We start from the raw sequence: 25,265 nt of genomic DNA, 5'->3' as shown, positions 1-25,265 counted from the left end.
GGCCTGGGGCGCCCCCTGCCGGCCCCGCGGCGCGGGAGAGCAGCGGGGCCCGGCTGAGCGCTGCCCAGGGCACTCATCAGCCCCCGGCCCGGGCTGGCGCAGCACGGGGAGGCGGTGCCCGGGGAGTTACGCCTGTAACCGCGCGGCTGCGTTGTGCACCGCGCAGCGCAGCTCCCAGGGCAGAGGCCCGGGCCCTCGGCTCGGACTCCTCGCCGTGCTGCAGAGGTGCAATGCCGGGGGTGCAATCAGTGCATGCACCCTCCTGCCCGCCACTGACTCCACTGCGACTCATAAAGACACAGGTTTTTATTAACAAGGTCAGGGGTTTAAAAAAGGACAATACATTACAGTGCTCATAAAAACCTCTGCTTGTAATAACACCTAATTTATTTAAAAAAAAAACCTAAAGGGACACTGTCAAAATGTCCTATACACATACGCTGATCTCTCTGTCTGCCTGTTACCAACAACACCTGACATTATTAACTGACAGGATTTAAGAAGCCTCATATACTCTTCAGCACTGATGCTGTTTTACTTTTTGAGCCATACACTCTCATTTGACAGTGAAATTGTCAGTTTCATTTTCTAGTCCACATACACTAACCTCAGCATTGTGTTTGGATTTACAGCCCTGCAGAAGATTTAACTTCCCATGCTAAGAAACTCATTAACTTTTTTTAAATATATGCAAACAATTAAAAAAACTGTATTACAGAAATGCCAGTGGAACCTATGAGCTGTACAACATAGACACACACACATTTATCCATGTACATACATTTTGGTGTAATGTTTTGTTTTCCTTCATGGATATAGTATCTCTATATGCCAATACTGTCCCCATCACTACAGTATCTGTGTACCCTGCAGACGTAAATATTGATCCTCACAGCACCGCTTGGAGGTGGGGAAGGATTAGTATTAGCCATTCTTACAGAGGGGGAGTTAAGGCACAGAGAAATTAAGTGCTTTACACAGGTCAGGCAGATATCCTGAGTCCCGAGTGGTTTAAGTGCAAAACTATCAAGATGTGAAACGTAACCAAACAAACCCCTTCTGCCTTCCAAACCTCCCCCAACCCCTTATACACGCATAGCCTATCACTGTTTGGGGCCTGATCTCATTGGTGCTGAGGCCGAAGATAAAAAAGCTAAGCAACTCTCAGGAGCGAGCCCTTTGTTAAGTGTAACTAAAATACTTAAGGTTTTTTTCTATGAAATGTAAGAATGGATTACAAATCACACTGAACCATCACTGATTATATTATTATTATTTACACCAATCTTAATTTGGGGGCCTAAAATTAGCTGACGGTGTCCCTTGAATCATCTGGCAAGCTGCTATGCGAAGTAGCCCCAGAGGAAGATGCCGGCACATATGCATAGTATCAAGTTGATGTTCAGAATGTGTTTCACCAAAGGCTGCTCATCCAAGGAAGCCACAGCATGTTCAGGGCTGGTAGCAGCTGTGTTCTCAGGAGGATGTTCTTGTTTGCTCTCCATCCCACAGAGCCACAAGAAGACTCTCATCAGTTTAGACCCTTTCTGAGTTCCAGTCACACCTACAGTGATAGTAATTAGTGAGGTAAAAGTTCTGTCCATGGAACAAACTCCAGTAACACAGAGTGTTACAACCTTGTACAAATCATTTTTGACATTACTACACAGAAAACATATCAGAACTCTTCAGAGTGACACGTTAACTCCACCAAGCCATTACAGTCATTTCTACTTGTCACGTCAGTGGCACTCTGCTCTAAAGATCTGAATTCAAATCCTGCCATTCCAAACCGTTTAAGGAATGGTGTCAGTTAGCCAAGTCTAAAAACATGGCTGTGCTCATCATCTTCCATTTGTTTCTGTATGCTTGAACCCACTTAGGGCCAGGGTTAGGACTCGTGAATGCAAGTTCCCCAAACTCTTCTGAAGATTAGGGCATGCATAACCCAACAGTAAGCAGGTAACAGTGGTGCACACGGGTTGGGGAGAGGGCAGGGAGGAAGTTAGAATGCCAGTCACAAAAGGCTAAAGTCCCAGCGCCTGGGAATCAGCATTCTAGACTAGTGCATTAACTCATTGCTCCACTTCATACTAATTTCATTGCACATAAAGGAATATGCATCAGCCAAGGCTGCAAAGCTACCTAAGCCATAGTGCAAGTTTTGCAAAACACTGACAATCATCTCTGGGCGTATGAGAAGGGCAGGATCAGGATCTATACAAGTGTGTACCTTACATGGGTACATCAATCCACATTAAAAAAAAATGTTTGCACACTCTCCTTTGCAACCTGCCAAGAGCTCGACTCAGGGTTCTGTGTTTCCCCTGCCACTAGAGCTGGTCAGAAAATACCAATGAAAACAGAAATGGAATTTTGTGAAAACTTTGGCAATTTTTTTTTCCATTTTCCAACCAACTCTCCCTGCAGCAGATACTAACAGCATTATTCCCTGGTGCAGAAATATGGGTTCCCTGCTCCATTGCAAAGATATGTGATACCATTAAAAGATACAGAAGAAACACAGTCCTGATCTTTAGTCTTTGTAGGAAAAAAGTCTGTCAGCACCTTGAAGATACAGAAATCTGAAAGTAGCAGGAAGATTCATTTAACATTTCCTGCCTTTATAACTTTTACAAAATGCATAGGACTGATTTTAATTGAAGCGCGTGCTGTATATAGTAACAAGGCACTTACTTGTATTGTCATCGGAAATATTTTCAGGAACAACGCTAATATCGAGCTGGGCAGGCGGACACTCAGACTTACATACACCACTTCCAGTATCAGGAGAAGTACTGTCTGCTGGGTGTTTCTTGGCTGGTCGATCCCAGCGTGTGAACCAGGTGAGATGACTGATCTGTCAGCATGAAGAGCATTGTTAAAGAGAACTGCTCCTATGTTTGTTTAAAGGGAATACCTCAGCTTTGAGGGGTTCTTATATTTTCTAAGCACTTGGGACCAAATTCTGGTCCCCTACCTGGGCAGCCCCATTGGAGCTGGGGAACATCCAGCGCTGATAAGGTACTATGGAAATAGATATGAGGAGGCCAAATGAAGCAAGAAACAGAACAGCACTAAAAGTGCTGTTTATCCAGATTAAACCTTGATCTGAAACTTGCCTGTTTTACTTCACTGCTATGTTCCTGATGATGATGGTTACTACTAGAACTCTGCTGTGATGTGTCATACAAAACTAAAAGCAGAGAACAGATTATATAAGTTTTAGAAGGTCTTCGTGATATTCTTTCATCTCATATTATCTGGGAATACACACATGGATCCAGCACTGGATGAGGTTTATAGTCTCGGTATGCATTGAGGAGTTAGGTAGACTGGCAGGAACCTACTCCAGAGGAAGCAGGCGGGTTGCTTCCACTGTGCTCAGACAAGATCTAGGTAAAGGATTCTATAAGGAAAAACTATCTCACTAATCAACTGCAGTTCTTTGAGAAAGTTAATAAGGTGACCCAATGGCCAAAGCCTCTTGGACAATAATATGATGAAAGAAGCCAACTTGTCATAGATTAAAATACACATATTGGGGTTTGAGACCCTTGTCCAGAGCATCCAGGTGTTGGCCGCTCCTGGAGGTGGGATTCTGGACTTGAGGGACCAGTGCTGTCACCTAGCACAGCAGGAAGGCAGGATGCCAGACTAACAGGACCATCTCCAGCATTTTTGCCGCCCCAAGCGGCCGGGGGGAGAAAAAAAAAAGCCACGATCGGCGGCACTTCGGCAGCAGCTCTACCACTGCTGCTTCTTCGATGGCAGGTCCTTCTTTCCAAGAAGGACTGAGGGACTTGCTGCCGAAGAGCCGGACGTGCCACCCCCTTCCATGGGCCGTCCCAAGCACCTGCTTGCTGCGCTGCTGCCTGGAGCTGGCCCTGCAGACTAGACAGATCTGTGGTCTGATACAGTATTACAAGTGTTCTCGTGTGTACAGGAGGAATGAGAACATCCATCCCCATGGGTGCATAATGGGGGGGGGCCTTACTGGATGTCCATTAAAAAATAGTGAAAGAAACCTGCTGGGGGAGACTCACCATTTCTTCCGAGGGAGGTTCTGTGAGCAGGCTCACGACCACCACAGTGACTGTCGTGATGACACTGAGGATCATGGAGAAGTACAGGTAGTGCACGTATCTCACCACGGCTGGCCGGCGGTCTGGCTCCCCGCATTGGGGCTGCAGGTAGATAAAGTCCAGCACCAGCCGGATGAAGCCCAGCAGCATGCCTGTCAGCAGGCCCCAGAACGCACCCTAGGAAATGAAGATCATTCCTTGATGGAACAGGAAACATATGTCTACATCATATCTGGCAACGAAGCTCACGCTGGCTCTCAGGCTCAGTGCCGGCAGGAGTGAGATATGCTACAGTCACAACCGTGACATTCTGATCAGCACATTCGGGGGAGGGAGGGTTACTGGGCTTTTGGGAGGGTTTCTGAGATCCCTTTCATTGTCTCCTCCTTATGCTGTTCTCCCTTATACACACTCAGCACACCTTGTTCTATTGACTGCCCTTCCAGTGGAGGAGAGCCACTATCTAGACCTGCTGGTGCTGTCCAATAGCCACCAGCTCCCACCTCTGCAGCACTACCCACCCAATGGTTGCCCTAATCATGGGCTGCTTTACCTGTGGCTGTTGCTTCACAGGAGTCCTGCCAGCACAGGCTGCCCTGAGGATGCTCCAGAGCCTGGATACAACCCTTCCCCAGCCAGCACTGCCCTCTTTTGCGGTTGCACTGGCCAGCTCCAGTTTCCCCAGAGAAGTGGAGGTTGTGGGCATCTTGTGCCACTGCGACCCCTCCCTTCCCCACCTCCAGCTTACTTTCCACCCCCATGGACTCCAAGTCCTGGGTTACACCAGTGCAAGGCCATGGCTTGCAAATCTCTGCTCCTAGGTTTGTGAAAGGCATCTGGCAACCTTTGCCTTCTCTCCTAGAGCAGCCGAGGGAGCTGCCTGAGAGCAGTAGAAAGTGCTCCCTGCTGCATGGGCTGCGTGGCCTCAACCAAATGCCCCAAACATGAGTTCAGTCACTCTGCAGAGTGCCCACAAGGGAGAGGCGGAGCAGTGACAGTGCAGCTGTTCTAGCTGCCTGGCTATCTGTCCGTGTAGACAGCGGATGGACGGGCTCATACCCAGCACACAGAGCACGCTGTGTCAGACCCTGCCCAAGTGTTACCTGTTCATTCGTTCTCTTCCAGAAACAGCCCAGGATGAAAACCATGGCCACAGGGGGCTGTAGGTAGGAGCTGATTGTCTGGATGTAAATGAATAGCTGCCCCCCTTGGCTGGCCTGAACCAGTGGGATCCACAGAATGGACACCACCACGAGCAGCAGCACAAACACCCTGCTCAAGAAAAAGACAGTGTTATTGCTGGCCTTTGCCCCTTCCTCTGCATGAGGGTCTCCCCCGACAGCTCCCCTCCCAGGAGAGCTCTCTCCTCTCTCTGAAATCTGCCCAATGGTGCTCCCCACCATCCGGCCTTGTTCAGCTGTACTCTGTCCCCTTGCCTGTCTTCCGTCAGAGTCCAGCCTCACACAAACACCCAAATCTAGATGCTGTTGCCCTCGGGTGCCTTTCTGCCACCTCAGCCTCCTAAATCCTGGTTCTGCCGCTATAACTTACATCCATTCGCTGGGCCAGATTCATTCTCATGAGCAACCAGGGAAAGAAAATGTAACATTGGCAACAGAAAAAAAAATACCATGGACTGGAAGGGCCAAATTCTTCTCTCAGTTCTTGCAGGGTAGGTCTGGAGCAATGGGCTCAAGATGAAGGAGTTGCTCTCAGTTTACACCAGGGCACCAGAGAGCAGAGTGGGGTGTGAAACATCTCCAGGACAGGCTCTGTGATGTAACACACCATGCCCTAGAGTTCCATACCTGCCCACAAGCATAAGTTCCCACTCAGAAGAACGGGGCCGGAAGTGCCGCCAGAGATCCATGGTGAATATGGTGCTGGAGCTGTTAAAGATGGAAGTCAGGGAGGACATAAGTGCTGAAATCATCACTGACATCATGAGGCCCCTGAGCCCTGAAAACAAAGGGAGAGGCATGTTCGCTCTAGTAACAATGTACAGACCGTGGGCAGACCACTAAGAGTCCAACCTCACCCCCCATCAGTCAAACCTCTCAGACTAACGGCTGCAGCTCCCTTCTGAACTCAGCCCTTCCTCTGTGCTGAGGGACTGCCACCTACACTGCCCTCCCAAGAGTCCTGGACAGCAGGTGACCTCACAGGCCATATGAACTTGTCAGTCTTTCCTCTTGGACCACTATAGCGCTGTCTGCATGGGCAGAGTCCTTACTCTCCTCTGGTAGCTGGCTGGCTCAGAGAGGCATCTGAGATGCAAGAAGGAGACCTGATCCATCTGCTCACTCCTGTGTTATAGTGATTGTGCTCCCCTTCAGGTTACAGATAACAATACATTTGGACACTACGATGTCCTCATCCTTTAGGGAACTAGTTGTGCCCAGGTGATAGAAGTAGACTTCCTGAATGCTGGATGCCTTGCTCCCCAGCAGAGGCCTCTCACAGCAGCTGTGGGTCATTTTGCATGCTATTCCTTTTTCGTCAATATAACATCAGGCCCCATATCAACCCCAATATCATGACTGTAGTCTGTTCTCCTCCCCGTACATTTCCCACAGTCTGTGTTTTGGTTGGTGTAGGCCCTGTCCATGTTAGTTAGCGGCTGTGAAGCTCCTCACCTAGAGGCAGCAGTTCTATGACCAGTTTGGGGTAAGCAATATCAGAACAGCCAGATGGGTTGCCACAGATTTTCCGACAGATTTCTGGGTCTGCACAAGCCACCAGGTCTACAATAAACATGGGGGGAAGTAATCCATTAGTGACAAGAAACAAATATGTCCAGACAGTAACCATGGAGTGAAACCCATCCAGCAGATAATGAAACACATGCACATTCACAGGAGTAGCTCTGAGTTTTCCCCTTTCTTGTCTTTATCTTCTGTGTAAAAGATCCCGCCCACTGCAATAGGTTTAGTCAAGATTTGCCTTAACAGCTCATTTGTCTTGTATGCCTGACTCTCTTCTCTGAACGCTGTCCTTTTTTAAAACTAATGCTGTTCACCATGAGAAACCAGTGACTCCCTCCAGACATGTGCTAACATCGACAGACATGCATGCGCTCTCTCGCTCTCTCTCTGTGGCTTAGAACATTCAGGGAGCAGACTTTAGGGTCTTTTCTTTTCTGAGTGCTACAAACATGGGATCCAGAGGGAACATCATCAGGGCAGCTCTTAAAGCTGGGTTGCTACAGGAAGCACCTGAGACCTGGGACTTGTGTTCAGGATGAAGGGGTGTGGTCCCTAGGGAGCAAGATGAGTATAGATTAATAGAGTGTTATCTGAAAAAAAATCTATTACGAACTGCAAATTCATGCTCCTGGCAATTGAGCTGCTACAACCTTTTAGCTTATTCTGGCGGGTGTGTCACTTACACACTACAATCTGTGGTGACAGACGCAAGGAATATTTCTCTCCTTCAACTCTTACCTGGGAAGAGAACCCGGCTGATCATGCCTGGCATCACCATCATGAAGAGAGGCAAAATTTTCAGATAGGAGGCCAACAACGAACCTCCTTTGGCATGACAGAGGTTTTTAGCTGCAAGGGACCTTTGAACAATGACCTGTAAATCAGGAAAATAGTTTGATCCAGTGCTTTGCAGGGAGAGTAAATAGATGCAAGATGATGTGATGTATGTTTCTATTTATAATTGGACATGCTGGTTCCAAAAGCATCATACTGGACCTCTAGGGCCAGACTCTGTTCTAGATTGCATTGACTTAACTGAGAGGGAACTCAGACCATCATCATCATGAAGGATCTGATCCTGCAAAGTGCTGAGTGTTCATAACTCCCAGTGGCTGCGCCGAACCTTTTAGGATTATGCCATGAATTAGCTGACTCACCTATGGTGCTTTAACTAGCGCGTCTTGCCTTTATGCAAGGGAAATCTCACTGTGTTCACTTCTAAGCTACGGAAACCACTGTCATTTTTCTCCACAGTTTCTTCTTTTTTGGACCCTGTGTATCTTATACGCCTTGACAGGTCTTGTCAGGTCGACAGGACTACTGCCTCACAAACCAGGGCACGGGTAAACTTGCTGACCTCCCCTAAATTGACCCTCACTCTGTAAAAAAAAGTTTGATAAACAAATACCCCAGAAATATCTGATACGGATTTTGTTACGATTCTGCTCTTCCTGGCACTGCTGTTTACAATTGAAGAGACAGCAACTGGAGCCCTGCACAGCCTGAAGGGGGTGGGTTCACACAGAATTCAGACACGCCCACTTTATCGTTTGGGGTTTCCATGCCCCTCATGTTACATATCTGAGTTCAAATGAGCTCCAAAACTCTAATTTGACTTAGCTGCAGGTATCAAATTTTGTTTTGTTTTGATGTTGAAATCATCAGATTTCACATGGTTTCCACAGAAACACTAAACCAGCCCAGGTTCTGGCCCGAGTCTGGGTTTTGTAATGAAACTTGGCCTTAGCTGCTTGCACGGTTCTACAGCCAGCCAGGTGGCATGTCTCAAAACCCAACCTGAGGGTTAATCTTGTGAAGGAAACATTGATCTACCTGATCTGTACACCAGTACCACAGAGATGGGATGGTCATTCCAATCAGAACTCCTGGCCAGGGAAGGTCAGAGGTGACAGGGTCTCGGAAAATGTGGAAGGCATCTTCTCTTGGTAAACCACAGCTACTGTTTCCTTTGTGGCTACTAGCAATGGCTTTAAAGTATTTGGCCTGCAAACTTTCAAGCCCACCAATTTTAACAAAGCCTAAAATGGGAATAGGAAGCAATTACCACATTGATCAGGGTCATGCTATTATTTTCACTCTTGGCAGTTTGCTCTGTATGATCCCAATTCAGTGTCCACTTAAGTCAATGGAAAGACTCTGATAGACTTCACTGGGAGTTGGATCAGGACCTACAATGACAAACCTAGTTTAATACCATACGTTATTTGGCTAGAGGAGGTAATTGTTTGCTTTGATATGAATCTCAGACCACAGGGTGTTTTCTGTTTATTTGGGGGGGGTCATATCTTTCATGGAACACCCCTACACTTTTCACCCTACAAAGAGCTATCACAAGATTATTTGTATAGAAAATATTCTAACATCAATGTCTATTTCACAAGATGCACTGAATAAACGTTAATTGGCTTGTTCCAGTGATGCATATTTGCAGTGATTTCTAGTATAGGAACAAATGTATTTTTAGCAGTAAAATCCCAGAGAAGTACTCACTGAACCCCATAAGAGTTAATCCCCCAGCCAGCATGATGACTGTCTGTAGAGTGTCTGTGTAAATCACAGCTGCCAGGCCACCTAAAGGGAAAAAAAAAATCAGAGGGACTAGTTGTCGGGAACTGGGTTTGTTCTGTGTAATAACATGTGCTTTGCAAAAGTCTGTTGGCCAGTAGCACAGCCAGAATGCTTTGCCTGACACAATGGGATGTTTTGTGGGTTGTTTTGACCACTTTGTGGGATGGTTTGGCCAACTCCCAGGGCTGATACTTTGGCTGAAATGTTGCATGTTTTGAACCACAGTGAGTCAGTGTTTTGTAACTAGAAACCCAAACTCCATAGCAGAAATCTCTACAGGAGATGCATTGAAAACCACAAGAAGGAAGGACCCAATTGAAACAGAAGCTGCTTCAAAAAGACAACATAACAACAACAAAAAGGAAGTACAGGTCTGTCTCATCTTACGCTGGGGTTACGTTCTGCGGTCAGCGCGTAAAGCGAAAACCGCGTATAGTCAAAATTACATTGAGTGTAATGGCGGGCAGAATCGCCCGCACTACAGGAACAGTATTTAAATTGTTATTTTTCTCTTTTTTTTTGTTTTTGCCAACTGCGTAAAGCTGAATTTGCACATGTTAAATGCGCACAAGATGTGACAGACCTGTAGCTGTACGGCCCACATCGCTGGGGGTGAGCCCTGCAAGAAGAGAAACTCCCATTCGTTTTGGACACACATTTCACTCCCTTCATGGCATCATTTCCATCCAAGTTGTGAAGATATTTCCCATATCACCCTGCCTAGTGCTGTGTGTGGCTCTCACTTATACACCCGTAACGTCAAAAGGAAGAAAAGTCCTGAGCAAAAACCTTCCATGAGGCTCCACTTTGAGCCAGAGAGTGCTGTGCACAGACCTGGGCTGGCTTTAAGCAGGCACTTTACACCAGCCTTGTAAAATTACACTCACCCGCTCTCACCTGGAGAGTAATTTTTTTGACAAGTGTGTTACTATAATTAGTTTTTTCATTATAAACAGTCGTCTTGGTAAAGGGCAGGCGGACAGATTTAGTGCCTCGGCTAATAAGGAAGTACTTTATAGAACGGTACCTTGTGGAAACTGCTGAATACTTATTACACGGGAGATGGATGGCACATTGTACGGCTGTTCTCAACCCATTAGCAAAGATGTATAACATTGCATTCCTATGACCTGAAACACAGAGACGCACCTGCGACAGTGTAAATAGCAGTGATTGCCAGCAGACCTATGACAGCGATGTAGAGATCCCAGCGTAAGGCTTGCTGAATGAACAGGGCCCCAGCATACATATCAACCTAATGGAAACAGACATTTAGAAGGGTTACAATGGTGACAGCTCAGTGCGTAATGCCAGACAGCTGAGTAGATGCACAGTGTACGCTAAGCCAACCAAACCTGGTGTTTCTCAAGGACCAACCTGTTTATTCACTTTTCATGACTCTCTGTTTTCTATCAATCTTAAAGGCAGCTGCTCCAACTTCCACATAAACCCTAACCTGGCCTCACCTCCTTCTCCATACTCCTCATTACCAGCCAAGTTCAATTTAGTTTTGAGATGCAGTTTAATGAAGAAAATGCTCATTTTGCACGGTGGGGAGGGAGTTTTCCATTGAGAGAGAGCTGAGTTCAAAGAAGAAATTACTTCTATTGGTGGGGGTCGCTTCTCCATTCCTCAGGAGCAGCGGGCACGGGGTGAGAGCCAAGGAGTGAGGGGACAACGAGGGTCCGAAACTGGAGCAGCCATATGTGCTGGAGCCCTGTGCATGGGGAGTTCTGAAGACAGTAGCCAGCCAGAGCTCCAGGGCTTGGCACAATGCAAATTCCTTTCCTCTGACTGGGGTTGGATGAACCTCAGCAGGGCTTTCCACAGAGTGTTGTTATAGAGCTGTGGGTTAGGAACCATGATGCAGCCTCCTTGTGTCCTGGTGGCCTAAGCTGGTTGCACTGTAGAAGAGTTAGGTATAAATGCAACCTGCAGACCATGAAAGCATGTATATGTGCAAAGCCCTGATGACTTTGGCCAGCTGTAAATAAATGGGCCTGTCCCATTATTCAGCAACCGGGGATTGGAATGATCCAATTTCTCTCTCAGAAAACTTGTCATCAGATATTTGAAAACAATAGTTGATTGTTTCCATAAAAAAAACCCTATCAAGGACCAGCCACCTGGCCCCAGTCTGACACCACAGACATCTTCAGTTTCAAGGGGGGCGGGGCGCGAGAGGCATGTGCCAGTCTACCCTTCCCACTGCTGCCTGTAAAAGGAAAAACACCCAGCTAGGAGTTTTTCTTCTTATTTTGTCAATTCAAGCACTATGTGGTGGTTAATTAACAGCTGGCAAGGCCCTTCACAAAGGGTGAATACATCACTCATTTAAAGCATTAGAGCAAACAGGAGCAATAAATTACTAAACTAGGCAGCCAGAAAACTCGCTCCTTCTGCCAGCCGCAGGGTGCATCCCACTCCCATATGCTCCTATATCCTGCTGCTGTCAGAAGAAATGTACAGAGAGGACAAGCCAAATTAACTGAGCAGGTGCCAAAAATCTAACAACAGACAAATCTCCAATGAAAACGACTCCTTCCCCTTGACTGGACGGGTGTGCTTTGATACATTACCAAGCTCTCCCTCTGACAGCAGCAAACATTCAAACCATTCATGGCAAAGCTTATGGATCCTGGGTTTGGCACCTAATTTCTTGAAAAATTGAAATCCATCCTTTTTCTCCACTCTTCCAAGACTTTTTCATAATATCACTATAGCAGCGAGGGGACCAGGACTCAGTTGCACTTATGAGTCCCATAGATGAATACAGACATACTCTTTCAAAGTGAATTCTAGTCAGTCCTCTTTCCTTCTTCTTACTTACTGATATTTTGGTGAATATATAGATAAACAAATAGAGAATTGCCAGGAAGATCTGTATTCTTTTGCCACCAAAGCGTTTCTGTAAGTACTCAGGCATGGTTGTAACCTGCAGGGAAGGAGATTGTATCAGAGGAGGAAGAATACAACAACTTCCTCTAAGCAACAAATAGAGGCATTGGTAGAGACCTTGTGTGGTTGACAAACCCTGGCCAGTTGCTGTGTCTTGGCATATCTGCTGGGAAATGTCTGTCCCTCTCAGCTCCACACGCTTACACAATGAATGGTCACCAATATTTTGCCTTTAGGGTCTGGCACAAGGTCCAGTGAGGCTACTTGATAAAGAAGCCTTCACACCCCTTAGAGACTGCAAAAACACCATCTGCTTTGTTCTTTGAACTGTGCACCCCATGTGGTTCCCCTGGCCTAACCCTATCTAGCAGTTCTCAAGGCATCACCTGTCCCCCGACTTGGTAAAGCCAGACTTGCCCCCAGTCGCTTGGCAGTGGCTCTGGAATGTCAAGTGTCACCACAACCTCTCTCCTCATCGTTGTGTCAGGGAAGCACCATTTCCACCTGAACTGTAGCCCAGTGGTTCTCAAACTTTTGTACTGGTGACCCCTTTCACATAACAAGCCTCTGAGTGCGACCCCCCCTTATAAATTAAAAACACGTTTTTAAATATTTAACACCATTATAAATTCTGGCGGCAAAGCAGGGTTTGGGGTGGAAGCTGACAGCTCGCGACCCCCCATGTAATAACCTCCCGACCCCCAGTTTGAGAACCCCTGCTCTAGCCTCTATCCCTGAAGTCTCATTTCCGAGGAGGCACTTGGAAGTAGCGCTTGTTCTTGGCAGTGGGACATGGCATTGCTTGGATGGGCACAACACGAGTGGGTCCTCCCTCCTGTCCCCTCTTTCATCCCTTTTCTAAACTATGTTTTTTCATCCATGAGATCTCCTGACTGATTTCCTTTCCAAGGTAAATCTTTCATGGGCGCTTCTCCTCTCAGTTAGTACATCAAGAGAAGAACACCCCTGCAGGTGAGTCCTGGAATGCTGCTGCTTCAGGAACTTTTACCCACAGCACAGGCCTTTTTAGAAGGTTCAGCATTTAAAAACCCATACATTTAAAAGGATGTTAAAAAAGCAAGTCACTGATATGCATAGTGTGGCCCATTGACTTACCCCAGCTGCTATGTAAATAGGAAGAAACAGCCAGGCCAGCACCAAAACACAGAACATTCCCTAGGGAGGCAAAGGAAACACAGGTCAGAGATACTGAAAAATGCTGCTGTCAGTTGGCTAATGCTAGGGTGACCAGACAGCAAATGTGAAAAATCAGGATGGGGTGGGAGGTAATAGGAGCCTATATAAGAAAAAGACCCAAAAATCGGGATTGTCCCTATAAAATCGGGACATCTGGTCACCCTAGCTAATACCCATGCATGCCTCTATGTGTGTGTACACACAACTGTTCAGCTGTGACTCAAACACCCTATATAGCTAACAGCAATTCTCTAGCTCATGTAGTAGGTCATGGGGTTTTGGAGCTAAGGGATCTGAATTCTATTCCTGCTCTTCCTGTGAAGTTTCAAGGAGCCGCTGTATGCAGCATAGTGACAACCACAAAGACCTACACAGGCACAGGTTGTTACAGTGTTGACCAAGGATGTAATGTTGCCCAACATTAGTGCCCCTGTATGAGCTGCAATGCCAAGCAGAGTGGAGCAGATTGAGGACCCTGACTCTGATATGTTAGATCAACCTGAACTAGCCTTGCTCATTAGAATAATAAATACAAATGTAATAAATATAATATAATTAATTAATATGGAAACAGCTTCTGTCTTTTACATAGCTGCAGATGGAGCCATGTGGATGCAATACAGTAAAAACTCAAAAGGACCAAGCCAACTTCCAATGATATTGAGAGCAGCTCCTGCAGGGTAAAACTTACATTCCACTCATACGCCGTCGCAGCGATTCCTGATGCTGCCCCTGATCCAGCCAGGCCTATGAAATGCCCACTCCCAACATTACTAGCAAACAGGGATGCACCCACCTGCGGAGATAAAGAGGAGGCTAGTTCCATGTATGGCATAAGGCATCGTTCTCATACCCTGGGAGGCGCTCCTAGCCCGGGGGTGGGGGGTTGTCTCAGAAGTGAGCCATATGTAAATAAATGGAGTGGGCCAGTGTCTCCCACTGCATTTAGCTCGCCATTGGATCCATTCCATTAGACTTTGCAGAGCCCCAGTTCCCACAGGCCAGACTGCAAGTTCCTCACAACCCGTGGGAACTGAAATCCCCTCCCTCCTAGCCCCTGCTGCCTTTTCTCTTCTCCCCATTCGCTCATTGACACCGGTACTGCTGTCAGACCTCATTCCTTCCCTCCTGCTCTGTCACTCATCTGTCAGGTTGCATGGAAGCAGCCCGCTTCCTAGCCGCGGCGTCACGGTCCCTTCACTGGGGAGCCTCAAAGACAAGCAAAGGGGCACGGGATGAAACAAAGAGAAACGCCAACTGATCAGTTAGCTGGTTATGGCTTTATTTACTTCGTTATGATCAGCACATCCCAAATCAAACCCCTACCCCTACCAGACCAGCTAAATGCCCCTTCCTCTCCAGAGACCCAGCCACCCATGCCCCAGAAGCCCCAACCCAATGTTTAAGGAAATAGATGAGTCTTGCAAGTCAGCAAACAGGAACTATCTTGGTGCAGGAGGTGAGGGCTGTGACAGGCATATTATTGGATGGAAAGTGCCCCCTCCCTGTAGACTTTGGAAAAGCAGGTCACAGGCTCTCCCGTTCTGACCATAGAGAGACATGCCAGTGGGACAAAAGCACTGTTCAGTCTCACTGCGACATGGTGGAATAGGCAATTAGATGGAGACACTTACAGGCCACCAAACCATCTTTCCTCCAGCCAGGAAATAACCCTTCACCGTGCTTCGCTTTGTCCTCCACATGGACTGGGAAAGCAGAAAAACAGGACAAAAGCTTTAGAACTCTCCAAGCTCTGCTCAGAACATTACAGAGCACAGCAGTTTCCCCAGAGGAACACTTTATACTGTCATCCCCTCTAGACGTGGGTGAGTTTGTTATGGCAGAAGAACCCTCAATTGCTGCAGCTATAGGATCCTGAGTGGCGAAGATCTGAAATGAGGGACACTACCATGAACAATAGTTGTTGAGGGAGAAAGGGAACTGCCACCACGGAGAGATTTAGGTCTGTATCACATGCAAAGTTTTTTTTACAATCTCAGCTTCCTGGTTCAGTGTTTTCTGCAATAAACGTCACGATCACTCCAGATGCATGAGGAATGCACGCAGATCTGGGTCACCGATTAGGGACATCACTTGTTTCAGATGTGCCTGAGAGGGACACGCAGGGTTAGACTTAGAACTCTGGACTCTCACTTTTTATAGTCTCCACTTATCAGATATCACACTACATGAGTTTTGCCCCCGTATCTGAAGAGAGCAGCAATTCCTGTCCAATCTCGTGGCAGCTGGGTTGGCCTTTTCCTGTGATAAAAGCCCTGCCAGAAAGTTGATTTATGGGCTTGCTACAGTTTAACAGTACGTGTAGTTTGCAGGATCTGCGATCAGAATCTTATTGTCAAACCGATATGATTTCCTGGATAGCTCTGAAGCAGCCTAACATGTGTGCTGGATTCTGTCCAGGCTAGACACCAAACATTAGCAATAATATTACATTGAATGTCTACACCTCTTCCACTGAAGGATCCTCAAGTGTTTTAAAAAAACACATTAACCCTGAACAGCAGTCTTGGGATCCCTAGATCTGGGTGAACAGGTGGGAAAAACACAAAACACTGTTGTGCATTTTGATTTGGTCAGTTGATGCCAGTGAAGTTAGGCCTGATGAAAGCCTTAGTAAAAAAATTAAAAAGTGCTACTTGTGCAACCATCACCTTTAAATATAACAGGACACATAAGAAAGGATCTAAGAGCATTTCCTTACCCACAATCCAACCGCCAGGACGAATACAAAATACAGAACAAGAACAACAATGTCCACAGCCTCCAAGATCTGTTGGGGAAATGTGTTCCAGTTGGGAGTGACAGAGGGCAGAGTGCTACCAGTGGTCTCCATTGCGTCTCACACGGATTCAGTTCCTCTCTTTCTCGATGCATTTATCTGTTGAAAAGTGGGATAGAGAGTTATAGGGACCTGTGTTGTTATGGCAGTGACGGCAGCGCAGTGAGGATGCTGCTCCCATCTTGAGTTGGGCCAGCAGGGGATGGTGTGTGAAACTGGTGGGTGGGCTTTTCCTCTGGGCAACTCGTGTTACCTTTGTGCAGCAGCTCCTACCCCATGCTGTGGGGAGTGGAGCAACCACTGCCAGACAGGGTGGGAACTGGTGGTCTGGAGGGGCCCTGTGGCTGCAGGTTTGGCAGCACTGTATGCACTGACCTTGGAGAGAAGCCACAGCCACAGACATGCCTGTGAATAGCCAGAAGAAAGAATGAAATAAACAAGAGCTGAGCAATTCCTTCCATGGAAACCAGGAGAGCGAGGGTGAATGTGAACGCCCAGCATCTCGATGGTTGGTCGCTCTGTGCTACCATCAAAGGGCCCAACCCGGATTCCAGAGAAGGACAGCGGGAGTCTTTCTGTTGGCCTTTACTCGGAGCTGGCCTTGGGCCCAGGAGGAGAGAATGTTTGAACCACCTCACAAGTGAGTCCAAATGGCTGGCGTCCAGGCACTGCCCGTGCCATTCCCTTACCACCCCGCATGGCAGGAGGGGGAAATGGGAACGCATCAGCAGGCGCTGAGACAATGTACCCCCAGCAGGGCGGGGGAAGCGCGGAGGCACCAGGGATGAGCAGCAAACCTTGCTTGTGTAGTTCTGCTGCTGCCAAGCACGGCACTGACAGGTTCCAACACCTAACCAGAGGCTTCCACAAACATTCCTCCCTCTGCCTGTGACAGACCCATTCGGGGGGGGGGGGCGGGGGGTGATATATTTGTTTGTTTTCCACTTAAACAAAAGCTCTTTCTTGTAAGCCCGGCCCAGGGGGAGGTGGCACCGGAGGGTGAACAAACCACTGAGTGTCCTGGCCGCTGTCTATGCTGGGATCTGAGAGCTCCACTGAGTGAGCTGAGAGTGCCCTGCAATGTCCAGCTTGTGCCATGTGCAGCAAGGGCACAGAGCAAAGACCTTCCAGGAGAGGTGTCCTCCCCTGGGGAACGAGCTGAACAAATCTACCATTCCGTACAATTGCGTCCCCTGCACAGGCAGAACATTTGCTCTGCAGAAGCACAGGGAAAGTCCTATCTACGGGGCTGCTTTAGCCATAGCCAGAGAGGGGGCAACTAGAAGCAGGGAGGTTGCCCCAAGCACCTTCCCTTCAGTACGATGGTGGGGCTTTAACAAGGGCTTCCCAGGAGCCTCCGTGACCCCCTACCAGCGCATCCCTGCCCAGCTCCTTAGTGATTTACCTTTCCTTTCCTCGCAGCTGGTTCCTTTGAATGGGGACAGAGCTTCCCTTCTTGGGGACTCGCCCTGCGCCCTTCTAACAGGTCAGGAAGCTGGATGCAGGGCGGTCCTTTCCAGGATGGCCAGATCCAGCGTTTGCTGCTCCTCGCTCACTCGTCACACACAGGCTGGAGCCTTTGGCCTCTTGTGCCCAAAATGGGGCACCTTACGATGCTGCCTGGGTGGGGGGAAAAACCGACACCCCGAGAGGGAGAGGTGGGCTGTCTCACCCAAAAGGCCCCAGAGTGTGTGCTCTGGCCCAGCGCTCTGCTCCTCTGACAAAGAGACTCTTATTGCCTGGTGCTGTGGAAGTGAGGAGCAGACAAACGAGTTCTGCCTCACAAAGCCCTGAGGAGGTGAGAGCCAAAAGAGCTCCTTGTCCGTGGGCCTCGCCCACTTACCGATACAAGGAAACAAAGCAGCCTCTCCAAGGGACCAGTCCCAAGCATTACCTTCTCCCTAAAGGGTTGCTTGGAATTGTCCCCAGCCATGCGTGTCTCTGGCGTGGCTAGTTTCTCATGCCTGGGTGAGTGAAAGAACCCAGAGAGAGGGTGGATTCTCAACAGCTTGTCCCACATCCTCACACACTGAGGCAATGTTGCAGCGGCACCACAATAATATCCCATGACAGCACAATGAAGTGGTTTCATCCCGTTAGCCAAACATTCAAAAGTGCCAGCTCTCGCCAGTGCCCCTTGTTGGGCTCAGTCCTCCGGCATATCCTGCTTCAGGAGTAGCTGCATTTGGTTCATGCAGCTGGAGGAGAGTTGAATGGTGAGCACCACCCCCAAGGGAGCGAGGATCCATTACCTGCTTTCAATCACCAGGTTTGAACACATCCTACTTACTGCTACTTCTGTCTGACATGCCTATAGCCCCTTCCACGTAAAGCATTTACCATAGAATGGCCAAAATCCCAAGTGATGCCCAGCACCCACAGCTGCAACTGAAATCAATGTGAGCGGCACGTGCTGAGCACTATGCAGGAATTATGGCTTTTTGTACAGGAGTTGCTTCACCCCACATGCAGCTGTTTGTAGCACACAGCCAGCACTGCAGTGGTACTTCACAGCAGTAAAGAAAGGGAGTGAAGATATAAAGTGGAATGCCAAGGGGAACTTAGAGCCTGTGGTAGGTATTTGCTTACTGGTCTTTCCATAGGATCCCCCATAGGACAGCCTGCCTGGGGGCAGGGAGAAGTTTAGTAAACTCTGATGCATCTGATTTCAAATTCTATGTGTGCCTTGAGCTAGTGGAAAGTTTGACTGTTTTGCTAATTCAGATCACAACCGAGTCTCCCGTAGTTCCCTTGGCATGAGCTGCCGTGCTTCGCTAGTCAGGGATTCTGAGCAAAGAACATCTGTGGCATTGAAATGAATCTGTTGAAGCCAGCCCTTTATCGATGGCCTGGGAGAGAGGGCACCCCATGTGGGTGTCTCGTAACCCACCGGGATTGTATCACTTCTGTGGCTTCTTAAATAGGATTTTTAAACATTCCTAATTCCTTTCACCTGCTAAAAACACCATAGATGTGGAAGGGATAAAACTGAGTCCACAACCAGAACTGAACCCATCTACTAACTGCAACCATCGCAGACACAAGCAAGACACTGAAAAGGAACTTACCATGTTCATCTGGGTCCCATTCTGTTCACTTGCGCTAGGCACCACCGACCAACCGCCTGCCAGCCCACAGGGCAGCTTAAATATTGCCAGGGAACCAGGAATTGCCAGTGAAGCTGTTAACAGTGTCACAAGGAATGAGAAGAAAAATGTGTAGGGGGATAGTTAAACTAATTCGCCCTAGTTACTGTTTCAGTCCCTCTCTCCCCTGGTGTGAAGTCTGTGCTGTTCCACTATCAGGGCTTGTGGGGTCAAACTCCAAAGTGTGCGATTCTCTTAAGCAATCATTCCAGCTAAAAGGAAGATGAGTTACACTGAAGGATGGGCTCTGCCAACCCACCAAGATGAACTCCCCAAGGCCTAAGGGGAGCTGAAATCCAGCTCTGTATCTAAAGTCACAGCCAAGCCCTAGATCTGTAAAAAGCAGGGGGGAAAATCCATCTCCCCTTCACCCCACAATCTTGGGGCAGGGTGAGTGCTCAGAACACAAATCCAAAATCCAGATATTAACCTCTCATCTGGATCCCAATCTGAATCTAGATTTGCCTTCTGTTTTAGGCATAATCTCTGACAGAAATATATTAAAATAAATAAACCACTAACGTCAAATAATACATGGATTAAAAATGTTAAAGAGGGACCTGAACTCTCCAAAGCACTGAGATGCTGCAGCACGAGGTACTATACAACCCTGTGAAATAGATACTGTTGCTGGCCTCTGGCCAGGCAGGCCCCAAGCATTGCCGTGTATGCTGTTCTCAGCCAGAAGGTCCCACAGCGCTACATGATGTCAAAGAACATGTTTGATTCAGAAATATCCCCTGCTTCCAGTGGTATTCAAAACACTAGTATTAACCCATTCACGTATTTAGCCCAGGCAGGATCCACTTCCTGAGGCTGTGGGTTGAAGTCAGGATTTTAAAGCGTTCCATTCTCTTAGGCTATGTTTTACTGGCCTTTTAGCTGGCACGGTCACTGTTCCACTTTGACACTGTGGTGACCATCATCACCTGGGAGGATGAGAGCTCCTGGGATCCCAACTGCCTCCCACAGCGTGGCCTTGAAGAGTGGGAAAGCACTTCCCACCGGGATAGATCTGAGAAGCTTCACAGGACTCTAGGGAACCCATCTCATCTGTTTGTTTCACTTGTTCATTAACTGGCTAATTGAACCAGTGTTACCAACTCTGGTGATGCCACTGCAAGTCTCGCTGTATTTGATCTCTCTCTTAAAGCCCCTCAGCTGGACCCAGGAGACGGGAGGAGAATCTCAGCTTTCATTTTTATAAAAAGGTAAGTCCTCACCCTCCCAGTTGTGAAAAAAGGCTTGGAAATGTGACTTGAGTGAATCCCAAAGGCTTAGAAATCAGAAGACAAAGAAAAAGCTTGTGATTTTGTCCCCCGTCACATGATTTTAAGGGGCCTGACTCATAGTTAGCAATATTTTAATTGAATTTCCTGGGATTCAATATCTGTGATTTGATAGAATCGTGTCTGTAACCAGTGACAGGCAGATCCTCAAAAAGTTAAGACTTCAGCAGCCAGATCCTTCTGCCAGCTTCCAGACTCTTGCACCTACACAGCTGAACCTAGGCTGATTTTCAGCCCTTCCAGGTTGGAGCTGGACCAGAAAATGCTGCGAGTACAGTCATTTCCTCTGGGATTTCTCTTAAATTTCCTTCACAGCATCCACCGCCATGGTATCTGAGCCCCTACCTCAGTGCATGGGACCCCAGGAAGTGCAGGGACTCTGAATCTCTTTAAAGGTAGCTAGAGAAGAGGTTCAGGTTTGGTCACAGATGCTGGTCAGGTGTCATTTTATCCCAGCTACTCTGTCCACTGGGTCTCGACTGAATCAGACTTGTCTCTGCTGTGACTCCACTGAGGCGATTCAATTTTTTCTAGAGTTTCCTTTTTTTGCTGCAGGAAACAGAGAAAACCCAACACATGCCAAGATCTGAAATCGAACCTCAGCTTAGCTGGGGATGATTCTGTTCTTGGTGCAAGAGGGAGACAACATCCTAGAGCTGAGCCAGGCAGGGGAGGAGCCAGGCCGACAAGGTGTCTGACACTGATCAGGAGACTGAGTGCTTTGTGCCTTTCCTTACAAGTGGCGCACGGCCACAAAACAGTCCAGGCACAAACTGTTAATGATTCACTGCACAGGGCTGCAGGGGCAGCTCTCAAATGATACTTTTTTCCCCTAGAGTGTTTGAGGTTATCATCAAAGAATCAACTGATCTCAAGAGCATGTGACTTAAGTTATGCTGTGGGACAAGAACCAATTACAGCCTGTGTCAGATAATAGCTGCAGTGGTGGCTTTAGGTCAGCATATTCAATGGCACTCAGTAGCTCATCTCAGCTGCACGTGTTCTCATTCATTAAGGGCACCTTTGAAAGGGCTGCTTGGTATTTAACTGTGGTGAGTGGGCTCTTCTAGAAAGTGCCGCTGCCTCAGAATCGCCTGCTGGAATGCCGGAGGTGTGCGTGAGGCAGGCTGGGGCACCCGCTCAGCTGTCTGACTCGGGTTAGCCTGTCTGTTCACCTAACAGCTGTGCAGGGCTCAGAGAGTTAGGAAGGAGGTACATTTATTTTACATGTACGTGGCACTGAGGGCTTGCCCAGTGAATGGATTTTATCTGTGGCATTTTGTAAAACTCTTTCAAACTCAGTCTACAGTTTAGGCCTATGCTGAGGCCTCATTGTCAGATTAAACCATTACATATATGCAAAGAGCAAAAAGCCACAGTGCCTACCAGCCACCACTATGGGAAATCTGGGAAATCACTCACATGGTTTATTTCCTGCTAATGCAAATGAAGCAATTGCCACAGGAGAGAAATCCCCTAGGGAACATGAGCTCAACCTGCTCCAATTGCCTTTGAGAGGACTGCAATTCTCTGGCTCATGCACAGACTAAATATTTACTGCTGAGCAATGTAAAATGGCAGCCGTATTTTAACCCAAACCACTCCCGCCTCACTCCCCACCCTACTCTGAGTATGGATTCACAGGAAGCCTCCCTCAGAGATAATTATCCCTTCTGTTCTACTGCTGCTATTGAGATGGTTAAACAAGTTAAACCTCTCCCTAACTGGAGCAATGATCTCTAAAGGGAATAAGAAGGGCATATAAAATATTCAGTCTTAAGATGTGCAGTTATAAAAGCTGCCAACCACAGAAATACACGCTCTTTATAAGGCTATTGTGGAAAACCAGGGTGTGTTATAGTTTTTACCTATAATGGACTCAAATGCAGTTGGGAGGCAGACCGCAGGAGCTTTATTTTGGGGACAGCACATAGGTTTCGGGTAGAGACTGAATTGTGACTATACACATAGTCCTGTTATCAAATAAAATAACCATATCTCAGAAGTTCTGGTTCTCTGAAAATTTTCACATAAAAATACCATCTGGAAACAAAGCGATTGGAGTTTTAGCTATTTTGTCAAGTTACAACAGGTAGCAAAGTCTATGTACAGCATTTTCATTAATGACAGTTTCAAAATAACCTCAAACGGTTTAAATACATAATATGTGCTTAAAAAAAGATCAACTATACACATTATGCAGCATCTGAAACACAGAATGGAGACAAATATGCATTGTCCTATCATAAATCAAGGAGAAAAAACACGGCTCTGATAATGCAATGCTTGGGCAGCTGATAATACAATGCTAGAAGCGACCTGGCACTTAAAGCTGTAAAAACTGAAAACACTTGTGGAAATATACATCACTTTCTACAGCAGGGAGTTTTAAAATTACTGAAAACAAAGGATTTGATGCACATAAGGTCTCCTGTAAATAATGCACCAGTTGGTGATTCTCTACTCTCCGCACAGGCTGTGAGAGGACCTCTTGCTCTGGCATCAAGTGAGGAGAAGCATTTGGATGAGAAATGTTACCTAAGCTCCAGGTGTTGCTGGAGTGTTTCAAGGAGCAGGATGTTAGAGCACATCAGAATTGAAAGGCAATGACTGCTTTTTGCACAAAATAATGCCCAACAATGTGAACGCACTGATGCTTCTTGCTGTAAGGATCTTAGCAAGCTGTATCACCTGGAGGCACATGCAGACCACAAAAGTCTAGAAGAGCATTAATCCCAGAAGGATATCTCAGATATCATTAAATTTACCTACACAATAATCAGAGGCTGACAGAGCAATGGAGCATGGTGTGTACAGTTCTGCCGTTCACAAAATACACTTGGCATGAAGGATCGATTGAATCCTACATTATGTCAGATGTTACTACAGAACTACAGGCCCTCAGTAAATGATTGAAAGGTACAGCACATACTTGGTTTCCTGCTGGGCTCTCTGGCTAGCCTCAGAAGCTACACTGCAGGGCTTTAGATGCTTGAAGGAATCCCACTGATTGCTAGACTTTTAGACTGCCAAGGGTTTTACACTTTCTATGGAGGCTTCAAGATGCTCAGTGAACTGTGTCTCCTGGCAAGTCCATGTAGATCTGGTGAGGAAGATGTTAATTTTCTAGTAAACTGTCCAGACCCATCAGTCATTGCCACACACCTAAGCAAATAGGACACAGCCAGGTAGGAATTTCAGGATTGTCCCACTGCATAAAGCAACTGGATGGAATCATATTGGACCTATGTTTGGGGACAAAGTGGATACACCATGGAGGTAATTTCCTGACATCATCACTGACCTTTCCCTGCTGAAGTCCAGGATTAAAGACTCTGAGCCAAACCCTGAAGCGCCCTGCCTCAACCAATGCGGGGTCAGTGGGAGTTCTGACTGGGTAAGAGCTCTGGAAAAATTAAGTGCTGGCTGGTGGGTTTGAAGGCGCTGCAGGGACTCTGAGGAGGAATTCATCTTGACTCATCAGCGGTTCCTCCCAAGGTTCTCTGGAGAGCACGCTCCAGTGGCAGCTCCATCACCAATTCAAGGGGTTTGGCATGTGCTGCCTTCTGTGCCCAACCAGCTCTTGCTCACTGGGTAAGGGACAGGTCCTGGCCCTGCTCTCCCTCTGACGCCTTGGGAGCAGTGCCTGTGTCCCATAGTGGGAGAGTGCTGAGCCCTTGTTCCGTGGGGAGAAGAAAACGCTTTGTGCACCCACAACAGAGTCCTGGGCAGGGTTCCCAGGGTCTGCTACTGCCGACGTACAGATTCTGAAAAATGTAAGGGGTTTCTACATCCTGGTGGGTCTGCAAACCTGATTCAACAATGCACTGGAAATCTACGGCACTAAACGTAAGATCCCGTAGTTAGGACTAACACAGTGTTTGTCTTAACTCTGTAACCCTGCCCCACCCATACATCCATCCCAGGACCCATCCATGGTGCCTTTTCACAGAAGTTATTCCTACAGTGTCCAGATTACCACCAAAGAAGCCCCTTTGCCTTTGTCCATGGTTCTGATTGGTGCTAACATGACAGCAGCATATTTACAACCAACAGGAACCAACTGCACTTTGTTGGCAATAAAGTGTTGCACCGAATGTCACCACAAGCCCATCACCAGGCAAGGGGCGAGGTCATCCTGGGACTGCGCTGGCTTTCGCAGGCCTGCACATCACTGAGCGCCCGCTGCAGGGAGAGAAGGAAACAAAACAAGATGTGTCATCAGGCAAAGTCAGCTCTCCATGGACAAGGAGAACGCTTCAGCCTCGCAGAAACACGCAGGATTGCACTCTGCCCTCAAAACCTGCTCCATGCAAATTCTACCCAAGTCAAGGAGTGGTGAGCATGAGTGGCTGAGGGCAGTGAATCTGGTTGCAGGGATGGTGCCAAGCAGAGAGAGGATCAGGCCTATGCCCAACTTTCCTCTTCTACAGCAAGTTCAGTACAGGTGCAGGGGACTGCACTGAGCCTCTGAGACTGAAGTCCTCTCTTCTTCCACAGACCTAGTACAGCATGTGCTGTGCAAAGGCAGGTTTCCTCTGACAGTGCCCTGCGGG

General features: G+C 47.6%; 2 protein-coding genes across 13 annotated transcripts in view; both read right to left on the bottom strand.

Annotated features, from left to right (window-relative positions):
- Positions 1-291: 291 nt before the first annotated feature.
- On the bottom strand, positions 292-19,558 carry SLC5A11 (solute carrier family 5 member 11). 6 transcript variants are annotated; one of them, XM_039490551.1, is made up of 16 exons: positions 19,343-19,558; positions 16,650-16,679; positions 15,109-15,180; positions 14,166-14,270; positions 13,394-13,453; positions 12,210-12,314; positions 10,529-10,634; positions 9,302-9,382; positions 8,624-8,829; positions 7,529-7,664; positions 6,722-6,829; positions 5,894-6,044; positions 5,189-5,357; positions 4,047-4,262; positions 2,698-2,860; positions 292-1,564 (listed from the first exon to the last, which is right to left on the bottom strand). In XM_039490551.1, exons 1-16 carry the CDS (start codon positions 19,349-19,351, stop codon positions 1,344-1,346), a joined length of 1,938 nt encoding a protein of 645 aa, XP_039346485.1. In that variant the 5' UTR covers positions 19,352-19,558; the 3' UTR covers positions 292-1,343. The 6 variants fall into 6 exon arrangements, with proteins under 6 accessions (XP_039346485.1, XP_039346484.1, XP_039346483.1 ...); XM_039490550.1 differs by lacking the exon at positions 16,650-16,679 and adding an exon at positions 16,197-16,373; XM_039490549.1 differs by lacking the exon at positions 19,343-19,558 and adding an exon at positions 16,197-16,373 and having other exon boundaries at positions 16,650-16,726.
- Positions 19,559-22,567: 3,009 nt separating this feature from the next.
- LOC120372949 (Grid2 interacting protein) overlaps positions 22,568-25,265 on the bottom strand; it is an 85,634-nt gene continuing 82,936 nt past the window's right edge. For all 7 annotated transcript variants that reach the window (XM_039490532.1, XM_039490537.1, XM_039490533.1 and 4 more), the window contains one exon: positions 22,568-24,894. In XM_039490532.1, coding sequence (XP_039346466.1) covers positions 24,823-24,894 — 72 coding nt within the window. In that variant the 3' untranslated portion in view covers positions 22,568-24,822. The remainder of the gene's footprint in view (positions 24,895-25,265) is intronic.

The sequence above is a fragment of the Mauremys reevesii genome, linkage group 10 (genome assembly GCF_016161935.1).
Source record: "Mauremys reevesii isolate NIE-2019 linkage group 10, ASM1616193v1, whole genome shotgun sequence".
NCBI lineage: Eukaryota > Metazoa > Chordata > Testudines > Geoemydidae > Mauremys > Mauremys reevesii.
The sequence above is the reverse complement of the archived record's forward strand: the minus strand, read 5'-3'. Positions and strand labels throughout refer to the sequence as shown.

Excerpts from the sequence above, each read along its gene's own strand:
- SLC5A11 (XM_039490550.1), bottom strand. The coding sequence starts at position 16,328 with ATGGAGACCACTGGTAGCACTCTGCCCTCTGTCACTCCCAACTGGAAC. Across the intron at positions 12,315-13,393 it reads CTATTTACATAGCAGCTGGG|GTTACAACCATGCCTGAGTA; the intron begins GTAAGTCAATGG and ends CCTTCCCTGCAG. Across the intron at positions 8,830-9,301 it reads ATTAACTCTTATGGGGTTCA|GCTTTGTTAAAATTGGTGGG; the intron begins GTGAGTACTTCT and ends TTCCCATTTTAG.